The 24512-nt window shown below is 42.7% G+C and overlaps 1 protein-coding gene across 4 annotated transcripts in view; it reads left to right on the forward strand.

The window, feature by feature from the left end:
• Positions 1–973: 973 nt before the first annotated feature.
• Clint1 (clathrin interactor 1) overlaps positions 974–24512 on the forward strand; it is a 54783-nt gene continuing 31244 nt past the window's right edge. For 2 of the 4 annotated variants that reach the window (XM_021212903.2, XM_029545741.1), the window contains exon 1: positions 974–1204. In XM_021212903.2, the coding sequence (XP_021068562.1) occupies positions 1164–1204 (41 nt within the window). In that variant the 5' untranslated portion in view covers positions 974–1163. The remainder of the gene's footprint in view (positions 1205–24512) is intronic. The other 2 variants (XM_021212904.1, XM_029545742.1) reach the window with 2 other exon arrangements.

Genomic DNA, 24512 nt, shown 5'->3' on the forward strand with positions numbered 1-24512 from the left:
AAGATGCTCAGTAAATAGTGGCAGATTTTTTTTAAATAACAAAAAAGTATATTAGAAGTACATATATTTATTTTAACATTTAAGTAATTTTTGTTTTATATCTTTACAAATAGATAACATTTAAAGTTTTCATTATAATTTAAAAATCAAGGTCTTATTGTGTAACCCTGGCTGACCTAGAACTTCCGATGTACACCAGACTGTCCTCAAACTCATTGAGATTCGCCTGCCTCTGCCTCCTGAGTGCTAGGATTAAAGCAGTCTGCAACCAGGGCAGGTAAAACCTATAAAAATTAAGGAATTGCCTAAAACAATATATAATATTACTTCCAAGTTTTATCACAAGTTTTGACTGACATATTAAATGAAAAACCTGATCAGTGGAAATTACTTTAGCAGATCTCAAAAATTATGTATGCTTTTAGAAACCAAAACCACGAAGTTCTTGGGTATATCACATAACACATATAGGTATGCTGTATATGTATACTGGTGGCTTTCTGGTTTCCCAACTATTGTGAACTAAGTTTCTGAGGCTTGTTACAAAGTATCTAACGAGGGAACCAGATCACTGTCTACAGATAAAATCAGTGTATCATTGAAGTAGGGTGAGGAAGGATTTAGAATAAAATTCTACACTGGTCAGGGCTGGAATCCCAGGTTCAGTGATGTATAGACGCCTAGGTATTAGGAAGCAAATGTAGAAGAAACACGTGCGTAGACGAAGAACACGCACGCCAATCACACTCTGTAATCATGCTTAGCATCAGTGTTGTACATCTGAAGAACGTGAGCGCCAGTAAATCTTGCAACTGTTGTGATGGCAATCACCTGCAGGCTGTTTCGGAGGTCCCCAAACCGCAGCGACCTCAACCCCCTCACGCTCCGGGGGCGCAGGGCGCGGACTACAATTCCCGGCGTGCGGCGCGCGGCGCGGGCGGAAAGCCGGCCACTTCCGCCCCACGCAGCGCCGGTGCGGCCGCGTCTCGACGTGTCACTGGCGGCGCCGTGGCTGTGGCCGGGAGAAGGAGCTCCGGCTAGGGAGAGTTCGCGGCGGTGGGTGGCGGCGGCGACCCGGACCTGGACCAGCCCCGGCGCGGAGGCGTCCCGGGGTCCGTGGAGAGTGGCGGCGGGCGGCGGCGGGCCGGGCCGCGCGGGGCGCGATGCTGAACATGTGGAAGGTGCGGGAGCTGGTGGACAAAGCGTGAGTATCGGGGGGCAGTTGCGGCCGGCGCCGCGGCGGGGGCGGGGAGCGTGCGCACGGTGGTCCAGCGCGCGGGGACACGCGGCACGCCCCCCCGCCCTGCGGCCTGGTGAAGGCGGCGGCCGCTGCGGGCCTGGGCCTCGGTCTCCGAGCCTCTCGCGGCTCGAAACCCCCTCCCTGCTCCGGTCCCTGCTCCCCGGGACGTCCTCACCGCACCCCTACCCCGCGCCGGACAGACGGATGCTTTGATCGTCGTACCCAGCTTGGAGTTTGGCCTCCTGGACACCAGGCCCGGCTTGGGGGCGAGGGGACGCGGTGCTCCGGTCCCCGGTAACCCCCAGGGTGTAATTCGGAGACTCCTTAGGCCTGACCTGGTGTGCCCTTTACCTTGGTAGACACCTTTGAATTTCTAGTGAACCTGCAGTGGAGTGAGTGGGAGGTGTAACAAGTGGTCACTGTGGACAGGCTGGAGTTGCTCAAGAGGAGACTCGCCCTTCGGGTTTTTCACACTAAGTGAAAGCAGATGACCAGACAACTTTTCGTGATTGTTTTCCTCTAACTTTCCCACTACTCTTCGTTTTGGGGTGGGCCCTTATTCCATTAGTTTTCATTAAGACATCATGTAAGTAAAAATTCCTCTAAAGGGGGAAAAAAAGAGCCCAGTTTATATCCTGTTGACCCGCTTTTAACTCCTTTCAGAGTGAAGTAACTCAGTGCTTTTAGTATACTCAGAAACCCTTAACACTTTAAGTTGAGCATATCAAAAATAACAGTAGGTCTTTTAGGTCGCCAGGAAATAAGAGTTTAAATATTTAACCAACCCTCTTCCTTTTTGGGTTTTTGTGATTATGCAATAAGTGTGGTAAGAAAACAGTTCTTTTGAACCACCCACCTAACCTGAAACCAGGAAGTATAGAAGCTCATTTTGACCCCAGAAAACAACATTCTTTAAAGCAACTCGTCTGATGCTTCTGATGGAACCAGAGATTTCAGATTTGTTTGCTACACAGGGAATCGGTCAAGTGCTTAAGAAGTACCGTTTTCAGAACCGAAAGAGCTGAGTTCTTAACTTTGTAGTATTCCTGTCTTCTCCAGTTCAGAGTGAAGATAATTGTGGCCCTCCTAGTCTATGAGAGTGAAGAGCCAGGGGCTTCCATTTCGTTATGATGGTTTGTAATACATCACGTTCATGTCTGTGCTTCTGAAGAGAACAATTTTCCGACTGACTTTGGAGTAAGATAAACCTCACCGAGAAGCTGCAAGTCCGAAAAGATTTTGCTTTAGTGGTTTTAGTATTCAATTTTCCCATCAAGTGTGCAGAAATTTACCTGGGACCATTTCATTACTTGTAAGCTCTGTTTTTGCCAATTCTTTTACAGATCCATGGATGTTTTCAGTGTATCATATGAGGAGTAGAATACCAGCTTAGTGTAAAAGTTGAAAGAGGTCTTAACAAAACTGCCACACTTCTGTTTCCTAGTCAGAATAACTGAAGAAAATTACTAAGAAACCCACCCCCAGCCCACCCCCTACCAAGTGTGCAATACTGCAGTCTGAAGGGACAGTGAAACCAGTCTGCTGTCGTTCTGGGTTCTGCTTAATGTGGATTATAGCCTTGAGCCAATTTACTCAAGGATGTATAAGACTGTTGCCACCAAGAACTTTCCCAAAGCTCTTTTGTGTACCTGACACACCGAAGTTGAAACGGGAGGCAATTTTACTGAGGAGTGCTCAGCCATTGATTTTCCTCTTTAACTGGCAGGAAGGAAAATTCTTTAAAATATAGTCATTGTACAGAACCACATACTGTTACACTGTATGCTTAGGAAATCACGAGGGAGTGGAACACACTCATAGAGTGGCTGATTGGTTTCTTAGAGGGACACAGTTAGGAGGTAACTGGCAGAGGAAGAAACAGTCAAGAGATTAGCATGGAGAAGATGACCTAATCGGCCATCAGTGGGAATAGAGGCTCCTTGGTCTTCCAAACTCTATATGACCTAGCACAAGGCAAGGCCTGGGCCAAGTAGTGGGAGTGGGTGGGTAGGGGAACAGAGGTGGGGGGAGGGGTATGAGAAACTTTCGGGATAGCATTTNAAANNTAAANAAANAAAANAANAAAAAAAAAAAAAAAAAAAAAGAGATTAGCATGGGTGCCCTGGTAGATACAAGAAAATGGTAGTTCAGATTCTGGTACCGCCTCTAACCAGCTCTTTGTGTAATTTGAGGTAGAAGGTCTCCAAACTTCAGGTTTCTTATTTGTAAAATGATGGGTGTGGGCTGCATACAGCTTCAGATTCGTTGGGTATTTGACGGAGTAAATTTCTGTCAAAGAAACAATACAAGTATTTTACATTAGCAGGCACATTTTGGAAAATCATGGTCTTCCAGGGAAGGACACTTTAGTTTGAAAAGAGTGTGGTTTTGTTGTAGTTGTTTATTTGTTTTTACATGATAATTAAAGAGACCTGGAGAGCTAACTGTTTTATTAAGAGTATGTATTGCCCTTCTGGAGGACCAGAACATAGTTCCCAGTGCCAGGTCACAACCACCTGACACTCCAGCTCCAAGGAATCCAGAGCTTCTGGCCAGTGTGACTGCCCTCCACCACACGTGTGCACACACATAGAGCCAACAGTGAAATTAAAACAACAACAACAACAAAGCCCCTTTCTGTTTGGATGGTGATTAAAGGCTGAGGCTGTAACTCAGCGGTGGAGCACTTGCTTGCGTGGCAGGTAGGGGCCCTGGGTTCAATCCTAGTGTTGGAGCAGCAAGGTAAAACTCCCTTCGAAGCTGTGCGCGGTGGCACACACCTGTGACACTGGCTCTTGGGAGGCAGAGGCAAGGAGAGTTCAGGGTCATTCTCTGCTACACAGACCCTTTGAAGCCAGCTAGGCTAAGGACGACCCTTTCTTGTGGGGTGAAAATAAAGAACGAGGGATATAGCTCAATAGTAGAATGCTTTCCTGGTATGTGGAAGTCCTGGGTACAGCAAAGTATAAGCGAAAAGATGGCCAAGGAATGTTATATTTAAATGTTTGAAGTAATCAATAAGTACAGCTCATGACTCAGGAAAACTAAGACAAGGTGTATCCACAAGCAAATGTGACTTAATTTCAAAAAGGTAAATGTCCTCTTTCCAAATGTTTCCGTTCCCCAGAGCAACACTTGGGCTCTGTGCGGTGCTGTGCTCAAAAGTAAGGAGAGATTGCAACTGCTGGCCCTTGGCGTCTGACGCCTTCTGTGAAGTAGGGGATAGTGTCCTGTGGTTGTACCTCCTGGTGCTATAAAGTGGTCTAGAACGGAACATTATGAAACAGTGGGACAGCAGATAAGGCCACAGGCTTCAGAGCTTGGACACCCATTTCCTCTCCTCTTGTCTAGCTGCTCACAAGGCAACTGAGTAGGAAAGGATAAGTGAAGACACTAGTAGCTGTAGCTAGCTAGGTGTTATCTATGACCCGAATTCAAAACTGTAACAAACTGGATACATTTATAATCTGTAATCACACACAAGGAATGAATTGAAAGTCCTGTAGCTCTAGCATTTTTCTCTGGGAATCTGGCAAAAGTGACATGCATGGTTCTGGTACCAAGAAGCTGCTGCTGGTTCTGTAAGCCAGCTCACCCTCTTTCTTTCCAGGGAGTCATATATTTCACCAGCAGACCTCTCGTAGCAGAACTGTTTAAACAGTTCTGCCTGTGTAAGGTCAAGGCATCTGCAGTCCACAGTTGGATTTTAGTTATTCTCTCGGTTATCGGCCCTTCCCGCCCTGAGTTAGTCAGCACCATACATTTTCGTCCCTAGATGTTTAGCTAATGTGATAGAGCTGTATGCACTGCTCTTGTAGTCTGACTGGCTCCATGGGAAAGCTTACTGCTCAGAGAACAGCATCTTCAGTTGTTGGAACAGATCGAACAGTTGTTGTGACTTAGATTACTTCCGTGGAACGCGCACAGTGAGGCCCATACTTGGCAGAGAACTTTGCTCCATCCACTGCAGTGTGAACGAACACTCTTGGTTTTGCTTTCCTTTCATCCCTGACTCTTGCTCTCCCTCCTCTTGACCGTAAGTCTTTACTCACTTCTTGGAACTTGAAATCCAAGGTGAGAAGGTGGTTGTCAGCTCTCATCTTCTGAGAACACTGCTCTGAACCAGTTGCTGAGAATTGTAGCTGCTTAGACAATGAGTTAATTATTCTCCTTTTCTTCTGCTAACAGGACACAAGCAGGTATTAAGAATTTAATTCCAGCTGGGCGGTGGTAGTGCATGCCTTTAATCCCAGCACTTGGGAGGCAGAGGCAGGCGGATTTCTGAGTTCAAGGCCAGCTTGGTCTACAGAGTGAGTTCCAGGACAGCCAGGGCTATACAGAGAAACCCATGTCTTGAAAATCAAAAAAAAAAAAAAAAAAAAGAAGAAAAAAATGGTTAAAAAATGATAGGTTAGTTGCTAAAATGCTTAGTATTTAGGAAGCCATATTTGAAATTTTGTGTAATAAAAGCTGAAAATAAGTGCCAGCACCAGGGATCTAGATGTGAAAAGTAAAATCATAAAGCCTCTGGAAGGTTTTAGAAGTTCACTCTGCTGCTACCTGTGTTTATGCATACTGCTTTCTTTTAGGGGGTGGGAATGGGTAGGACACAGTCCTCTATAGTCTGGGATGCATTTTAGAGCAAATTTCAGATACTGTATCGTGTTATTAGTTCTAAAAGGAGCATGAACACAACACAAAAGGAGTTATCTTATTATTTGTGCACATGATTTTTAAATTTTATGTGTGGGGGAGCATGTTAGTATAGCATGAAGACCAGAAGAGGATGTTGGATCCCAGGAGCTGGAATTACAGTCAGTTGTGAGCCTTACTATGTAGGTGCTAGAGACCGAATCCTGGTCCTCTGCAAGAGCAGCAGGCACCTTAAACCACTGGACCCCCCACTTCTCCAGTTCTGTAATTTGTTTCTAATGTTTTGATTAGTAGATATATCTCTTCTCCAGATATGCCAGTCTTCCCTTAATCTATTATTCTGTGAGTCAAACTCTAACTTTTTTTTTAAATCTCTTTCTGCTTGTTTGTTATTGAAGGGCCTAGGTTATTTGAATTTTTCTCAGTCTGTATTTTGCAAATTCTACTCCCATCATGGTATATGAATGTCCTTGTCCCCTGTATCTCCTAGAAAATGACAACTGTGTCTAGTCAGTTGATAGAGTCAAGCTCCAGTTCGAGGAAGCAGACTGCTTCCTAGATTAGAAGAAGTGCATTCTTGAGACTTCTAGTGTTTCTTATAGACAGAGTTAAGTCCCAGCTATACATAGCTTTCAGGACTACATACTCTTGTCACATACTATGAGCTTTCTTATGCTACTTCTGTATGCTCATTGATCCTTGCTAGCCAAAGGTATCTCTAGGTAGCGCTTTCTGAGTCTGAAAGCCACTGATGGATCAAAGATTAGACGTGGGTTGAAATCTTAAGACTACTACTGAGAAACAGTTCTTGTAGCGTTAGAGCAGTACCTCTGATTCCCCATCTGATAAATAAGACATGGTTATTTGTTTTAAAGGTTCATGGGTGTTAAACAGAAAACCTTTTTAAAAGTGATACCTGCTACCTTCTTGGGTAATCTGTTGTTACTCTTTTGTTGCAGTAATCACTAACACTTACCACACTGAGTATAGTAAGAGAATAAAGATACAATCGATGATTTACTAGTCCGTAAAACCTGTGTTCTAATAATGAGCCCACTGTTCACAATGGGCTTTTTAAAAATAGGTATTTGTTTTTATACTATGTCTATAAATGTTTGCATATATGTGTGTTCTCCGCTCTTGTTCAGTTCTTGTGAAGGCCAGAAGAAAGAGGCGGATTCTCTAGAACTGGAGTTAGAGGCTATTGTGAAGTGTCACATTCGTGCTGGGAACCAGATCCGGGTCCTCTGGAGAGCAGCAAGTGTTCTTAATCACTAGCCATCCCCAGCCCCACAGTGGGCATTCTTTTTCTAGACCTTTTTACTTTCTCTTGTTTGGTTTTTATTTTCCTTATTTTATTCTTGAGAAGGTCTCCCAGGCTAGAACTCCCCAGGCTGGAACTTGCTGTGTAATACCGGGCAGCCCTAACCCAATCCTTTGACCAGTTTCCCTCTACCCTGAGTGCTGGCATTACAGGTATGTTCCACCATGCTCAGCCTTTTGTCCTAAACACTGCTGTGCATACATTGGGTTATTTTTACCAAATCATGGATGCTTTTACATGAATATTGTGAAGCATATTGCAGAGTATTCTTTCAAAAGACATATTGAAGACTGAAGTGTTTGGAAAGACATATTGCAGTTTCCACCTGCCAGTTCCACTGTGCCATTCAGCTTGTTTTGTATTTCCCTAAGATTTAAAAAATAGTGCTTATGTAAAACATTTTATCTAAAACAAGATTTTATGAATGACAATTGGAGCCTGCATTTCATCCTTAAACTGGGCAGTATAATACCTCTCAAGTAACTATATATGGTAACACATATATAGTTTCTCTCGTTGAGGATTTAGTTATTTTTTATTTATCTGAATGTGTGTGCCTGCATGAATGTGTAATTAGAGGTCAGAGGGTGTTGGGTTCCTGGAACTGAAGTTACAGGTGGCTGTGACCTGATGGGGTGCTGGGAGCCTACTCTGGTTCTTTGCAAGAGCCTTAAGTGATTTTGAATTCCCTCCATCCCCAAAACATGATCATGTGACCTGAATGAGTAGCGTATGTGAAAAAGGGCTTTCTAGGTTTGCAGTGAAATCCTTTCACACTCGCTGGGACCCTTCAATCTTAAAGTTGAATATAGGTAAAGGAGTGTGACACGTTCCCATGCTGAAGCCAAAATATAGCTACATCTGAGTAGAGTAAACTATTGCTTTGTTAAATACACATGATTCTGTTAGTATGCAACATAACAGTAGGTTTTGTATTTAACTTCAAAGTCTAGCAACTGATTATTTTAGAATGTCTTTTGACATGAATTTTTGTTAATTTCTTAGTTTAGGAGAGTACTTGAATGCTGGGTATAATTTGAATATAATTTTTTTGTAATCTTTTTTTCTTTTCTTTAAAACAAAAAACAGAAAGTTACTATTTTACCCTGCCTGGCCTAGAACTCTGTGTAGATGAACTTGCAGAGATCAACCCCCTTTTGCCTCTCAAGTGCTGGGATCACAGGCACGAACCACCGAACCCAATTATGTTTTCTTTACAACAGAGTCTCATGTATCCCACACTGACCCGGAACTCTCTTGAACTTATGATCATCCTGCTTCTACCTCCCAAATACTAGGTGACAAGGGAATGCCATCATGCCTGAATTATGCAGGGCAGGGGATTAAACCCAGGGCCCTGTGTTTGCAAGACAGGCTGTGCATTTAGACACACAGCCCTGTGTTTCTTAACATGAACATACTTACCGTCATTGGTCATTTTTGCAAATGCTTTTTTTGCATTGCACTTAGTTCTCATCTGGACAACTTTGTATTTTGTGGTGGAAATGACATACTTTGTAAATTCAGGTTTTTGTTGTTGCTTTGTGTAGACAGGGTCTCTCTACATTGCTCTGGCTGTACTGGAACTCACTATGTGGCTCACAGGCTGACCTTGAACTCACAGAGATCTGCCTGCCTCTGCCTCACAAGTGCTGGAATTAAAGTCATGTGCTGCCACACCCAGCTAAGTTCAGTTTTATTTTATTTTATTTTTCTTGACATTTCATGCATTTTTAGCAAATCTGAAAAGTAATGCATCAGATTTGCTGGTGTTCTTCTGTAATTTTTTTTTCAGTTTATTATTGTCTTCACCTGTTTTTGAACCAGGGCCTCATTATATATCCAGGCTGGCTTCAAACTTGATTGTGATCCTCCTGCCTCAGCCTTAAGTCCTGAGATTACAGGCGTGTGCCCTATCTGTATTTATCTCTTTCCAGGTGGATAAAGCCACACGTTATTTGTATTTTACCCACCTAAATATTCTTACTTTGCCATGTATGGGCCATGGTTATGTGTGCTGTTGATGGACTTTTGGCATGTAGTTCATTTATCACAAAGCTAAATAAAAGTTTGTAACGGGACTGGGATGATGGGTCAGTGATTCAGTGAGTAAGGACACCTGCTGTACAGGTCTGGAGCCTGGAGTTTGACCTGTGGAACCCAGGTGGATCAATCAAGGTTCTCTATAGTCACAGAACTTATGAATGTGTGTGTGTGTGTGCGTATGTATGTATATATGTATGTATGTATGTATGTATGTATGTATGTATGTATCGGAAACTTAGTGGAATGTCTTACAGCTGCTGCAGTCCAGCTAATCCATCAATGGCTAGCTATAAATGGAAAGTCCAACCATCTAGTAAGTAGTTGCTCAGTCCCACAAGACTGGATGGCTCAGCTGGTCTTCTGTAAGAGCTGGAATCCTGAAGAAGTCAGCTCCAGTTCAGTGGAAGGGTAGATGTGCTAGCAAGGAGAAGGCAAGCAGCCAAAGAGTAAAAAGCTGCCTTCTGTGTTCTTATGTAGACTTCAGTGGAAGGTATGGCCCATATTAAAGTGGTGCCTTCCCACCTCAGTATCTGAATTAAATAAAGCCCTGTGTCTTCCAGTCTTAAGATTTGGATCAAAGGTGTGTATCTTCTACATCAAAGGTCTGGACTAAAAGTGGATTCACTCACTTCAAACCAAGCAGAAAATATCTCATTTCTGGATTGTAGGTCATTCCAGATATAGTCAAGATGACAAGCAAGAATGGCCATCACACCATGTAAAGGTGGAAAGCAAGAACTGCCTCCACAGGATCTCCACACATATATAGAAATGTTCTCTCTTTCTTCCCCCTTCTCTTTCTCTCTTTCAACCTGGCATATGCACACATATCCTATACACATAAAGTAATAGGGATAGAGTTTATAAGACACTCCCTAGAACAGCGGAGCAGTTCCTTAAAATATCCAGGCAGCACTGCATGTGGTGGCTCATTCCTGTAACCTGGTGCTAAAGAGCCTTAGGCTAGAGAATCATAGGTTCTAGACTCCCTGGACTACATGGCATAGACATGTCTGCTAAAAGCAAAAATACCAGTCAGTTTTGCTCAGAATCCTTCAGTGGCGTCTCTTCTCACCTCTGTGATCCGACTCTCCTCCTGACCTCATCTTCTACCACTGCCCTGGGCTGTTTCTGTATTTCATAACCCGGGAGCTCACACCAATCCTGTGCCTTGCCTTCCTCTGTTTACATGTAGTTGTCTGTTATAGTTCTTGCTCTTTTTAATTACTAAATGCCTGAATATCATGATATACAGTCGGTACTTAATAATTTTAAATGAGTTTGTTAAACTTGCTAACTTGGTACCTGTTAGATTGTCCTTTGCATGAGGATACTTCTGGTAATAAAGGCAGCAGTGACTGACCATTTTTTATGTACCAAGTATAAATGTCAGTTAGTGTTCATCCATCCATCTTTCCTTCCTTTTTCTTTTTTCTTTCTCTCTTTCTTTCTCTTATTTCCTTAAAGAATATTTTTGGGAAGGCCTAGAGAGATGGTTCAGCAGATAAGAGCATTTGCTCTAGTAGAACACCTGGGTTCAGTTCTGGCACCCATAAAGTGGTTCACAGCCATCAATAACTCCAGTTCCAAGGGATCTAAAGTAATCTTCTGACCAGGCATACATGTGGAGCACATACATACATGCATACATACATGCCGGCCAAGCATTCACATACATTAAATCTTTCTTTAAAAATGAGTATTTTTAAATTTGAGGCTAGGGAGAGGACTCAGTGTTTAAGAGCCTTTCTTGCTCCCACAAAAGTTCAGTTTCCAGCATCCACATAGTTGTTTAACCATCTGCAACTCCAGTTCTAGGGGAGCAGATACTTTCTTCTGGCCTCTGTGAACATCAGGACCACATTTTTAAATTTAATCTTTAAAAGTGATAAAATCTTCTTGAAGTACCTTTTATTATTTGACAACTTCATACATGTCTACCATGTATCTTGAGCATGGGTGCCCCTTAGTCCATGTCCCACAGATTTAATAACCTAGTGAGGAAATTGGCTACAGAAGTCCTGGAGCATCCTGAGCTAACAGACCTGCAGAGTAGTCTAGACTGAAACCACAGCCACCTGGTTTCAGGATGTGATCTGTAGTCTTCGCTGCTCTTCCAGAGCATCATCCAACAGGCTTGGCTTGGTCATTATCCTGAAAGGGAGTTAATAGTGTAAACCTTTTGCAAATTAACATTCATCTGGAAAAAGTACAAGTTGTAGAACCAAACGTGACAGTTGCCCTTTCTTCCGTGCACCTTCCACAGGAGAGAGATCTATTGTTCTCTTGCAATAGCCCCCACCTCCAACACATACACACATACCATCTGTTATGTTAGCTGACTCAAAATGGAGGGAAAACATATATTTTCATATGTGAGAGAGGAAGCCTTCACTGTGTCATGAAAGCATTCTCTGGCATCGGTCTCAAAGGCTGATGTCCCATTTGCAGGAGTTAGAGCATTGCTGAATCAGTGGTGAATTGATGTGAATAACTTCCACAATTCTTTAGTTTCACGCCCTTTGGATTTTGTACAACGGTCACTTGGATATGCCCATCATGGTTTGACTACTATCTACCTTTCTTATATTTAAAATGGACCACATAGAAATAGCATCTTAGATTTGTATGTACCTGACTAAGTTCTGTGCTTTTCTAATAGGTTCCAAATGTTTAAATGTTACATAGTAAGTGAGATAAGCTGTAGAGAGCTTACTTGTATTCAGCATACTTCAACAAGTCTTACTCAGTTTCTATTCAGCTCTGCAGACTACTGGACAACATAAAGCCAGACCTTAGGGTTCTCGTGGACCCTCTGGCTCTGTGAAGTTGCACATTAAAACAAAAAACACTGTACTGAGTACTCTTCAGTTTGGATACTTCAAGTATGACACAAGGCCAGACTAGGAAGAACCAGGCGGAGCCAATGCCTGATGAAGGTCCTAGTGTTCAAACGCCCCTCACTGATAAGCTGCTCCCAGATGGTCCAAGTCTCTGTTGATAGCAGTGAGCACTGGGTGGGAAGGACAGGATGCCCCCTTCTGCCTTCAACAATAGTCCAAAGTCAATAATTTGAAATAATTATTTTGTTATTTTACCTTGTTAGCTACTATGTCACAAAAAAAAAAAAAAGTCTTGAAGATTTGCTAATATATGAGTTTAATCACAAGTAAAAGTTAAAAAAAAAAAAAAAAGCTGAGTATAGTGACACGCACCTGTAATTCTAATACTCAGGAGGTGGATCAGGAATTCAAGGTCAGCCTTGGCTGACTGACAAGTTTGTGGCTAGCCTGATCTACACAAGACCTGTTTGGGTTCACAGAAGTGAAGTCATGGACATTGCCCTGTTACAGTTCAGATTTCCTATTGTCTTTCTGTTGAGAGTGTTTTAGAATTGTAGACAGCCAATTTAGTGTTGATATTTGGTTTTGTATCTGAAATTAATTGGGCAGTTGTGACAACAGTTTATTAGAGTCAAACTACTGTGTGGGGCATTCGTGTCCCCAGAGAGACTCTCCTGCCTCCCGTCTGCAGGATGTTTGATGTTCATTCTGCTACATGGCTTTCCTTGGAAGACTCAATTGTCCAAGTTGTTTTAGGTTTTTGATCTGTCTTTACAATGAGATAGTTCATTTGGTAAAACAACTTGAGCATAGTGCTTTAAGGTGCCACCTTAAAAAGAACGACTGTGCCAAAGCCGTCGTTTAGGCTTCAGTTTTATTTTTTTGTGAATTGTGGTTAGAATCGTAGGAAAAGGAGACAGCGACTTCTGTGTGAAGTGGGTGTAGCTCACCGGTGGATCCGTTAGAGATCCATTAAGTGACCTGGTATACCAGGGAAGGATTTGCCATCGTGCTCGCAGTAGAGTTTTGTTCTTCAGTTTTCTGAGCTGTCATTTTGAAATAGCTTTAAAAATTATAACCCATGGTCATCAGGGTAGTTCAGAGGTCCTTGTCAGCAAGCCTGATAATCTAGTTCAGTTCCCAGAACCTGCACTGTAGCAGAAGAGAACCAACTTCCTCAAATTTTGTCCACTGGCTTCTACATATCAACACTTACCCCTCGGGTTAATTAGTTTTTTAAAGCTTTGACCCGAAGGTTTTAAAGTTACATAATGACAGTGTTTTTGTTTTCATTTTTCAGATTAATTTTAATTCAGAGGAATTTAAAATTTATTTACCCAGTCATGGTGGCACAAACCTTTAATGCCAGCACTTGGGAGGCATAGTCAAATGGGTCTCTGAATTTGAGGCCAGCCTATTCTGTACCAGCTAGAGCTACATAGTGAAACCCTGTACATAGTACATACATACATACATACATAATGCATTACAAACAATATGCTACGTTTATAACATTTTCACCTCTTTAAATGCAGCAATTTTACTGTTAAAAATACTGTAGTGGCTGATTTATTATGCTTGTAAAAACTAGAATTGGAATCTATCATGCAAATAAAGTTCTTAAACTATATTCACTTTTTAAAAGTGCCTTGGATATTTGATGTTTGTCAGTTTAAAATGATACCCCTTGTCGAGAATAATACTTAAAGTGTCCTTATTTTTTTTTTTTTGAATCAGTCTAATGAAAAGCACCTAATTATACATTCAGCATTATTGACATTGGTCATGTAACATAAACTGATCATTTTAAACTGTTCAGTAGAACCTAGTACACTGCCATATGGACAATACGGGCGCTTTCTCACATAGCCCAGGCTATCCTAAAAGGTACTGTCTCACCAAGGATCTTGAACTTGTGATGATCCACCTCCACACTGCTAGCACTCCTGGTTTGCTGTGGTGCTGTAGGTAGAACCCAGGGCCTCAGGCATGCTAGGTTAGCACCCTGCCAACTAGGCTGTCTCCCTTGCTCCTGGTTGGATTGGATTAGCACCCTGCCAACTAGGCTGTCTCCCTTGCTCCTGGTTGGATTTGATTTTAACTTTAATTTTTAAATGGGGTGTTGGGGGGGGGGGCGGCACACACACACACACACACACACACACACACACACACACACTTAGGTTTATTGTTCCCCTGGGGACTAGTAGAGGGTGTCAGAGCCCTCAGAACTGGAGTTACAGATGGTTGTGAGCTACCACATAGTGCTGGGAACTGAACCCAGGTCCTCTGCAAGAGCAAGATGTGCTCTTGCCCTCCACATCAAATCACTAGCCTCCCTTTTATTTAAAAACAAGAATTTCATACATGAGTACTTTACTTATGTCATTTCTACCCTTTCTTCTCTCCGTCCAGCTCCTTTATCCTTCTGAATACATGACCTTTTCTATAACTATTATTTTTACATATACAGGCACATACATACATACATACACACACACATATAAATAAATAAATAAAATACATATCTGCATATGTTTTTGTATATATGTAAAAATAACCTGACTTTCTTTAGTGTTGCTCATATGTGTATGTATTTAAGGCTGACCACTTGGGTTTAGAAAATCTCCCAGGAGACCTTTTGTCATTGGAGAAAACTTACTCTCCCTTGCACAGCATATTGATTGCCTATATTTCTTCATCTAACGTAGGGCCTTGTGAAATTTCTCTGGTCCACATTGGTGTGTCAACAAGTGTTGTAACCATGGATGTCTTGTTTCAGCAACCATACTGTTAAGATTTCATGAGTGCAGCCTCTGTGTCATGTCTATAAGACACTGCCTATCAGCCAATGTCCCTATTTTTTTAAACTTTGTATTTTGAAAGGAAAGTTCTAAGAATTATGCCAGGAACATTTCTGAACCCCTCTCCTTGTCCATACCGTCCAGCATTCACATGCTTTTCTGTGAACCATCTTGCCATGTGTCTATAGACACATATTCTGTTTGGAATGAAAGGATGCTATTTAAATTGTGCCCCTCCCTTTTTTTTTTTTTAACGTGCTCATACCCTGCAAGCACTCTACCGATTAAGCAACATCCTCAGCCTGCCTTTTTTCTTTTACATTGCAGGCGCTCAGAGGATAAGAGCACATTTGTGTATCTGTTTCCTCCTCCCCCCCCCCCACAGCAACATGATTTGCTTTCCTTAAATCAATTAGGTATGAACAGACAACAATCAAAGCATATTTATCCTGATGATGTCAACACAGCGCTCTCGGAGAAGCTGCTGCTGCTGCTAGTAGCACTTGCTGGCTGGGCTCACGCCTGTGTTGAGCACTCCTATAATACTGCGACCTCCTTAGCTTTAACCGATGACTCAGTAAGAGCCTCAATTATGACAGCAGTGCTCTAATTAGAATGCTCTGTGTTGGCACTTCATTTAGCAACTACAAGTGTGAAGTAGCTGTTCCTGAAGTTTGTGTAAGGAAGAATTGACAGTGTATCTGTAGATAGTCTAAGGTTACATATTGCACTTCCCTTCCAAACTAAACATAGAGCTCGTTTGGAATGTGAAATCATTTTGAGTAAAGTTGGAGAGGAACTGGTTATATGTTGGAATAGCATTTTCCCAGCAACTAAAAATGAGTGTGCCAGTACTCGGAGGCTGAAACTGGAGCATTATGAATTCTTATTTTGTAGCCCAGGCTGGCCTTGAACTGGCAGTGTTTCTGTCCCAGCCTCCCTAGCCCCAGTTTCTTAATTTCAACATAAATGTTAAGACTAGAAGAGCTGGGCCAAGAAGATGGCCCAGAGGATAAGGGAGCTTGTCATGCAATCCTTCCAACCTGAGTTTCATCCCAGAAACTGCAAAGGTGCAAGGAGAGCGTCAACTCTAGGGAGCTGTGCCTGACCTGTCTGCGCTGTGGTGTTAGGTCAACAAATAAACGGACCCTTAAATAAGAGGGCTTGGGCTACAGCTGTTGCTTATTTGGCAGATAATCATGAAGTTATGAATGAATATAAAGTGTGCACACATATATGTGTATATGTGCACTGTACTTAGGAATTAAATCCAGGACTTTGCATAGTCTAGACAAAAATTCTGTATGGAACCTGTCCCTGAAAAGTTACATTTTGGTTTTTGTTGATTTGGTTGTTGTTGGTGGTGGTGGTGGATGTGTGTACTTGCTTGTGAGACTTAGTTCTCTCCTTTTACCATGTAAGTACTAGTGATTAAACTTGGGCTGTCAGGCTCAGCAGCAAATACCTTTACTCTCTGAGCCATCTCACCTGTCCTCTAACTTTGTCTCGATACTTATGTAATCTGTGATGAGTAACTCAGACGAAAGGCAGATGCCCACATCCCAAGGAACAAAAATGTAACGAGGAATACAGGAAGCCGTAGGAAAGTTTATTGAATGAATAATTATCTTTTACCTAGATCTCTTTTGGGTACTTGAGTTGTAAAAATATTTAGGTAGAGGCACAGATGAAAACAGTAGTTGGGTCTGGACCTGGCTCAGAGGTTAAGAGCACTTGGCTCTTATAGAGGATCTGGGCTCAGTTCCCACACCCTCATCAGCTGGCTCAACAACACCTGTAACTCCTCTTCTAGGGGAATCTAGCACCCTCTTTCAGCCACTGTGGGCACTGCAAATGTGATAGAGAAGCAGGCATTTATAATTTATATGACATATACATAGAAATGAAAATACATCTTAAGGCGCACTAGACAATCAGGAAGTGTTGGGAAGAAGCTGAAATAGTGAAATAGATGGGGGCTTTACCTTCTGAGGAGATGGTGCTTCCAGTATGACTGAGGAGAGGGCAACCACAGGGGAGTGATCCAGGGGTGAGCAGGGGAGAGGAGTGTTTATAGGGACTTGGTTGGGAGTTGGATTTGTCCTGAGGATTGTAAGACACTTGTGGGGCTAGAGTGGTGACTCAGTGGTTAAGATCACTGACTGTTCTTCCAAAAGTCCTGAGTTCAAATCCCAGCAACCACATGGTGGCTTACAACCATCTGTCACGGGATCCACTGCCCCCTTCTGGTGTGTCTGAAGCCAGCTGCAGTGTACTCTTCAAATATATAAAATAAATAAAATCTTTTTTAAAAAAATTTTTTAAAAAGGCACTTGTGAGGGGTTTTGAAAAGTAAGTGAGGGTCCTGGAGAGATGGTTCAGCAGTTAAGAGTACTGACTGCTTTTCGAGAGGTCCTGAGTTTAATTACCAGCAACCACATGGTGGCTCACAACCATCTGTAATGGGATCTGACGCCCTCTTCTGGTGTGTCTGAAGATAGCTACAGTGTATTTATATACATAGAATAAATAAATCTTTAAAAAAAAATAGAAAGAAAGAAAAGAAAAGCAAGAGTGTGAAACATGTCCATTAGTCCTAGTGCCGAGTTGTATATTGACTGGGGAGGGTTATTGAAATCATGTCTGTGACCTAACACTGAATAACAATGTCTCTAGAGCCATACTACCTGAGCTTGGGTCCTCAGCACACTGATTAATGGTGGTGAGATGCGTGAGAGACTCTCAAGTTCTTATACCTCGGTTTACTTTCTGTAAAGTAGAGATAATGATAGATAGTATCTGCCTTCAGGGATTAATCAGTCCTCCTCTCTAGTATAGAGCTCTGTGTGGTCAAGAGTTAGACTTTTTATTTGTATGTAAACACATACACACAGGAAACACAACACCCATCTGTGTTTTATTGCTGTAAAAAGACACTATGACCAAGGCAACTCTTATAGAAGAAAGCATTTGCTTAATCCTTGAGAGACTTGAGGCCCCAGGGAAGAGAGAGGCTCTTCCTGTTGTCTATTCAGTACCACACTGCCATGATTCTGTTTAAACAGCCCACAAAGGCAGCGCAGAAGTGCTGTCCAGTACTGCTCTAAGTTCAAGGAAGAGCTGTACTGAGTGAAGGAGGGGAGGGTCTGTATGGTGTTGTCTTTGACTTCAGCTGAGAACTAGTGTGGTGGGTATGTCAGGACAGCATGTGGATGTTGGTTCTAGGGTTACAGGTACATGTTAATGTCTTGGTCACTTCGCAAGTGTGGAGTTCACAAAGAATGGGGATGAATCCCCCCACCCCACATCTACTACCTTGTAATTAACAGCAACCAGAAAGTGTCAGATTTCTGCTGACTCCTGGGTATACTTGGAGACTAGTTCCATTGTGAGCCAAGATCATTTGATTGCACTTAGGTGCGCAGGACCAAGAAGGATCAGAAATGGAAGGCACTAGAGATCAGATTTTGACAAGAACTCTTCAGCAGAAGACCTAGAGCATATTTCTCAACCTGTGAGCCATGACTCTTTGAGGGGGTCAAATGATCCTTTCTCAGGTATCCTTCGCATCAGATTTTGACTCAAATCAGTAGGAAAATTAAGAATTATAAAGTAGCAACAAGAATAATTTTATGGTTGGAGGTCACCACAACATAAACTGCATTAGGAAGGGTTGAGAACCACTGGATTAGAGCTCTGTTTTTTCCCTATTGTCTGTAGTTCTGGTTGCAGCTGAACTTGACACAGTTCCTAGTGACTTTGCTCTCTTTCACTTTATTAGCATGTCCACAAATTGGGGAAACATTCTAATCAAATCTTTGTATATTTCCTTGAACTCTCTAACTAGTGTAGGCTTGGTATCAGATGACCGAACTTTTGTTGGAACCAAAGAAATTCTAAACCAACTGCCTAATAGGCAGCTTTGTGTGTAGGCCGTTGGGTTCACTGGCATGCCCAGTGCCCCTTTGCGTTCTGTCAGTCTGTGCTATTGCGGATGGAAGCCACCTTCGTTGCTTCTCCTTCAGCACTTTGTTCCTAGGAGACAGTCCAGTCTGCTTCTTACTCCAGCCCCATCTCCTGGTCTGTCCTTTTCATTCACAGCCTCATTTTTTTTTTGTTCATTTGTTTGTTGTTTTGAGGTTGGTTGTCCAGTAAAGATTTGGTATTTGCCGTCACTGAGCCTGTTCCAGTACATAAGCACAATACTGTGTCCAAGGCAGGGGAAAGACAGGCCCGTAAAAAACAAACAGGCCTGCCACAGGACACTTGCTTTTGTTTCAGTTCAGTTGTAAACGGCAGGAGTAGGTAGATGATCTCCCTGTTTGGGGCACTACAGGAAGGCTTTTTGGAGGAAGTGGCATTTATAAAACCAGATGAAGATATAGTTGACTATGGAGCAAAGGACTTAAAAACAAAAACTTAAGAAAACCCAAGCAACCTGATGGTTATTGAGTAATGAGGCTGGAGAAGTAAATTCTATCTCCAGCAAGAATCATACTTCATGTCAAGGAACTTGGGGTTTAAGGTGAAAGCAGGAAGGGGACCTTTGTTAGCTAAGTGGGACTTGTATGTGACCGACCATGAGTTCCCTTTGACTCTAGCCTAGAGAGAAGTTGTACAAAGAAGCAGGAAAACTAGTTGGGAGGCTTTCAGGCAGAGAAAGAAGGCGCTGGATTAAGGAGTGTGGTGTGGGAGGGAAGAAGCAGGGAGACCATGTTAGAGGTATTTAGGAAAGAGGATCGAAAAGACCTAGAAGTATGTGGCCTGCCAGATGGAGAAAGTGAGGAACATGACCGGAGATGCTCAGGCTCTTCCCCTGACAGGACAGGGATTGTCCTTGGATGCAAGAAGACAACAGTGTTTGAGGGAGGGGGCTAACATGGCCACCACTACATGTTAAAAGGAAGTAGCTTGTTCCTTGGTCAGAGAGGAGAGCCAGTATTCTTATCAATAGAGTATGTGAGTAGGCTGTACGCATTCCAGCTATTGCATGTACCCTGCCCAGGCTTCTTACAGTCCCTGAGCTAAGCTGCTGTATGTCAAATAGCAAGAAAAATAACATTTTATAATCATTTTCACTCTTGGAACTTGATGAAGTGGATTCTTTTGCAAACATAGCATGGATATTTAATTGTCATCTGTGAACATTATACCTCTTCATGGGGTCAGAGCCCACAGAAGCACTGCTGTCCAGAGTCAGGCCACGTGGAGGGCCCATCCACCCATCCATTCCATTTCTGAGTAGTTCCTTGTCTGTCTATTCAGCTGTGCCATATAAAATTAGCACAAAGTGAAGGGGAAGGTGTTGGCATAAAATGATTAAGTGAAGGCTAGAAATTAAAAATACAAAGCTAAAATATAAGAATTTTGAAGGGATTGGAGTAACAGTTAAATGTTTTGTTGTTGTTGTTTTGTTTTGTTATTTTTACACCCAGTATAAAATAAGGAGAGGGGACTGTTTACAGAAAAATAAGCAAATGAGTTTAAAGAAAGCCCAGTTGCAACAGCAGGGATAAAGAAAGCAGAGGGTAGGACAGGGAGTATCCGGTGCACATGTTGGGGAGGTGGTGCTCTTTGGCTGCTATGAAGTGAGCTAGCACCACCATTAGAGAACAGCAGACGAAAAGCAGAAGTTAGGCATAGATGGGTTGGAAAGATGTCTCAGTAGTTAGAGCACAGCGACTCTACCCAGGGGAGCAGGGTTCAATTTCTACCACATGTATAACTTCAGATTCAGAGGATCTGACACCCTCTTTAGGCCTCCTTGGGAACTAGGTGTGCACATGGTGCACATGCAAACATATGGGAGAAACACCCATGCACATCAGACTCACTAGCGCCACTTACAGGTGAAGAGATAAATAGCACATGTTTATTGAAGCATTCATAGCATGAGATCAACTGTGTCTTGAAGTAACTACATGAAGACAATGTATATATCCACCATGGGATACTCTGCAGACATGAAAAAGAGGATTTTTTTTTGGTCTTATACAGTAGCATACATGAAACTGGAGGACATGATGAGGGAGATTTGACACAAAGACTCCTGATGCCTCTCCGCTGTTGCATAGTGAGAAGCTGGCTGGCTACAGAATTGGAGAGTAGAGGGAACAGAGATTACCAGAGGCTGGGAAAACAGGAAGGTGAATAAGAGGGGGGATGGGTCTGTTGTTACAGAAATACACTTCTGTAATCCTAGTCTTCAGCTGGTGGTCCAGCCTGGGCTATGTAGCAAATTCTAGGTAAGCCTGAGCTATACACAGAGACTGTCTCAGAAAAAGAGGTGCTGATAGTATAGCTCAGTATTAAGAGCACTTGCTCAGCATGTAGAAGGTCTTAGGTTTGATCCTCAACACACTTATCATTACAGGAACAGGAAAGAAAAAGTTGTGCTGGATGCTTGCACAGCAGCATCACTGACTAACAGGTGCTTTGGAGTGGTCAGAACAGGGCTTTTGAGGGTCTCACCACAAGGATGGTTGTGCCAAGTCTTACCCAGTGTGTAATTGCAACAAAGCACGAGGCTGTACTGCATGTGTGCACAGTTATGTGTCAATAACGGGAAGTACATGGAGTCAGCAAGCAGGCAAAGTTTTCAAAATACACCAAAAATAGGTGAGACTTGAGGCAAGTTAAAAGGCTGAAATCTTAGTCAAGAGTTAAATAGAACTTATTTTACCTTTATTTTTGTATATATGTGCACAGGTGTATGCATGCACATCAGCATACCATGGCACACACTTGGACAACATGAAGAGCATTGTTCTTCTTCCATTGTGTGTGCTCCAGGGGTGAACTAAGAATAGTGGAATGAAAGCAGATTTTGTATTTGATGGCTTGAAGGCACTTGTGTTTGCAACAGTCTACTAAAGTGAGTTTGGAGACACTTACAGAATGTTCCAGCTGGGCAGTGGTGGCGCATGCTTTTAATCCCAGCACTTGGGAGGCAGAGACAGGCAGATTTTTGAGTTCAAGGCTAGCCTGGTCTACAGAGTGAATTCCAGGACAGCCAGGGCTATACAGAGAAACCCTGTCTTGGGGGGGATAAAAAAAGTTCAAGGAAAGACATGTCTCAGAAGCTTGAGGAATGTACACTGCTGTTCCTTTTGGGGCCCAAGGATGAGCCATTAAACCAGGCAAGTCGCTGGGAAGCGGGACGATTAGGAAGTTTCTCTGTAGCCAGCGCTGTCCAGCTCCCCAGGGAGCACTCTTCTCAGGGACCACCTGTAGTCAGTCCCCAGTGACAGTTTTCACAGAACTGTGTAGACCACTGCTTCAGAGAAAATAAAACGACTGAAGATCTTTAAAATTGCTGAGAAAATAAGAGTTTTTAAAAGGTAGAAAACAGAAATGGCTCGGGATTGTGACTGTCATCTCTAGGGACTAGTGTTCTGGTCATGGCCAGATGTTCTGGCCAAAGGATGAGAACAGTGGACGTAGTCTTCCATGTGCAGACAAGGAGCTGGACTGGTTCCCAACACAACTGTGTGTGTCCAGCCATCAAACATTTGCATAGAAAATGAGACAAGTTGAAGTACTGGTTATTTTTTTCTTAAACAAAAAAGTCCATTTTTTTTTTTTTTAATCATTGTTTAAATAATACTAAGCAGAACAGCCTTCACCCATCACCCTGCTCTACTTACTGGCATTTTGTTTTGTTTGGAGCTTTGTTTAACTTCTTCATATATTTTTTGTGTGTGTGTGAGAACTCTTTCTGGGGTAGGGATTTCTTAAGAGTTAAAATTTTTGCCCACATGAGAATTACTTTTTACTCTGCTTTTTGTGTGTAATATATTTGGTTTTGCTAGCCATGAGAAGCTTGACCTCCCAGTCTGTGCTGGCAAGGTGCCTCTCTGGAAAACGGTAACTGCCATGTCCTGCCTAAGTCATAAAAGCCGAACTCCTTCTAGGGAGTGAACAGAGGTCCAAACAAACCAGTAAGAACCAGTGGCTCCAGATACTTCCTGCTATAGTTGATGTCTTTGGAAAGGAACCAGGTTTTGTGGCATGTATAAACCCCCTTGCTCAGCCACACACTACATGGGGTGATCACATGGACATTGGTTTGGATGTTTTAAAAGCTCAGAATTCTGCTATTCTGGGTGTGTGTTAGTTTTGGTGGTGGGGATTGAACCCAGTACCTTGTTCTGTACCACCAAACCACACTGCCAGCCTCTGCTAAATATTGGTTTGTTTGTTTTTTTACTTGAGTTTAACTTTTGATTATGTGTATGCATGTCTGTGTATGGTTATGGGTGAGTGCAATTGCCTACTCTGTCCAGAAGAGGATGTCAGTACCAGGAGTTCCAAGTACTTGTGAGTTGCCTGAAGAGGGTGATGGAGAACCCTATTCAAAAAAAGGATGTATTCTACCACAGAGCCATCTCTCCAGCACTCTGCCAATGATTTGTTTGTGAGACAGTTGGATTAGCACATGTTTACGGCCCTTCCTTATGAGGGACCATTGTCAGGTTCTCTGTCTTTGTGACCATTCACCTGACAAACAACCTAGACAGGCTCATGGTCTCAGTCGTGCCAGCCTATTGTGGCAAGGAGGAGAGGGAGCACAGAGGTACATGGTATGGCAGCTAGTAGAGATAGAGGACAATTCAGGCACAGGACCTTCCCTGGTGACTAACTTCTTCCAGAGAGGACTTATCTCCTACAATTTCTAGAGCCTCCTAAAATACTGCTACCATCAGGGTCCAGGCTTTCGACACATGAGCCAATAGAGTGTTTATTATTCAATCCATAAGTCCTATCTAGAATGAAAAACTCACCTGAAAAACAGCGGTATTAAGTCTGCTAACTGCCTTGCACATGTTCTTAGTCACTTAGCTAGTAGTGATACAAGGGACCTTCTAAATGAGGAAACTGAGGCATACGAGTGATTGGTTTGTTTAGAGACCCTAACAGTAGGTACATACCAGAGACAAACATTGACACCTTAGTAACTTACTGAGTCACTGATGGGGCAAGCCTGTGTATGGCTTTGCTCTGTCTTGTACAGACTAGCTGCGAAAACAAAGTAGCACAGTGAGAGCACATGAGTGCACGGTGCTGCTGTTAATGCATCCTGGAGTAGTTCCTGGAGCCAAGCAAGGCCGTGGATGGGCTGCTGGGTGGGCGAGCGGTTTGTCTAGTTTAGTGCTGCTCACCCCTGGAGGGTAAGGAAAGGGAACTGTGTCTTCCCATAGCTCCTGACACCAGGATGGTTTCCTTGGCTTGTCCCTTTCATATCATTTCTTTGCACATCTGTTTCATAAATTACTCAAGGATTTCTCTAAAAACTTGCCAGATTAAATCACCATTAGCAGCAATCAGAAAGTTGGTGGCTTGTGGGAACAAGATTTATAGATTTTAGGACAACTTTAGACAGATTTAAACACATTGGTTTTTATGAATCTCAGAAATTTATACATGAGCTTAGTTAGTGTTGCTTCCTTCACACTGATACAAAATAGCAGGAATTTTCCTAGAGTGTTAGGTATGTGATCTTATAAACAAGGGAACAGATTTCTTGAATGCACATGTTGAAATTTGGGATTTTGAAATACCTCCCCTCCCTCCTTCCTTTCTTCCCTTGCTCGCCGTTCCCT

This window comes from Mus pahari, chromosome 14 (genome assembly GCF_900095145.1).
Source record: "Mus pahari chromosome 14, PAHARI_EIJ_v1.1, whole genome shotgun sequence".
NCBI classification, from domain to species: Eukaryota; Metazoa; Chordata; class Mammalia; order Rodentia; family Muridae; genus Mus; species Mus pahari.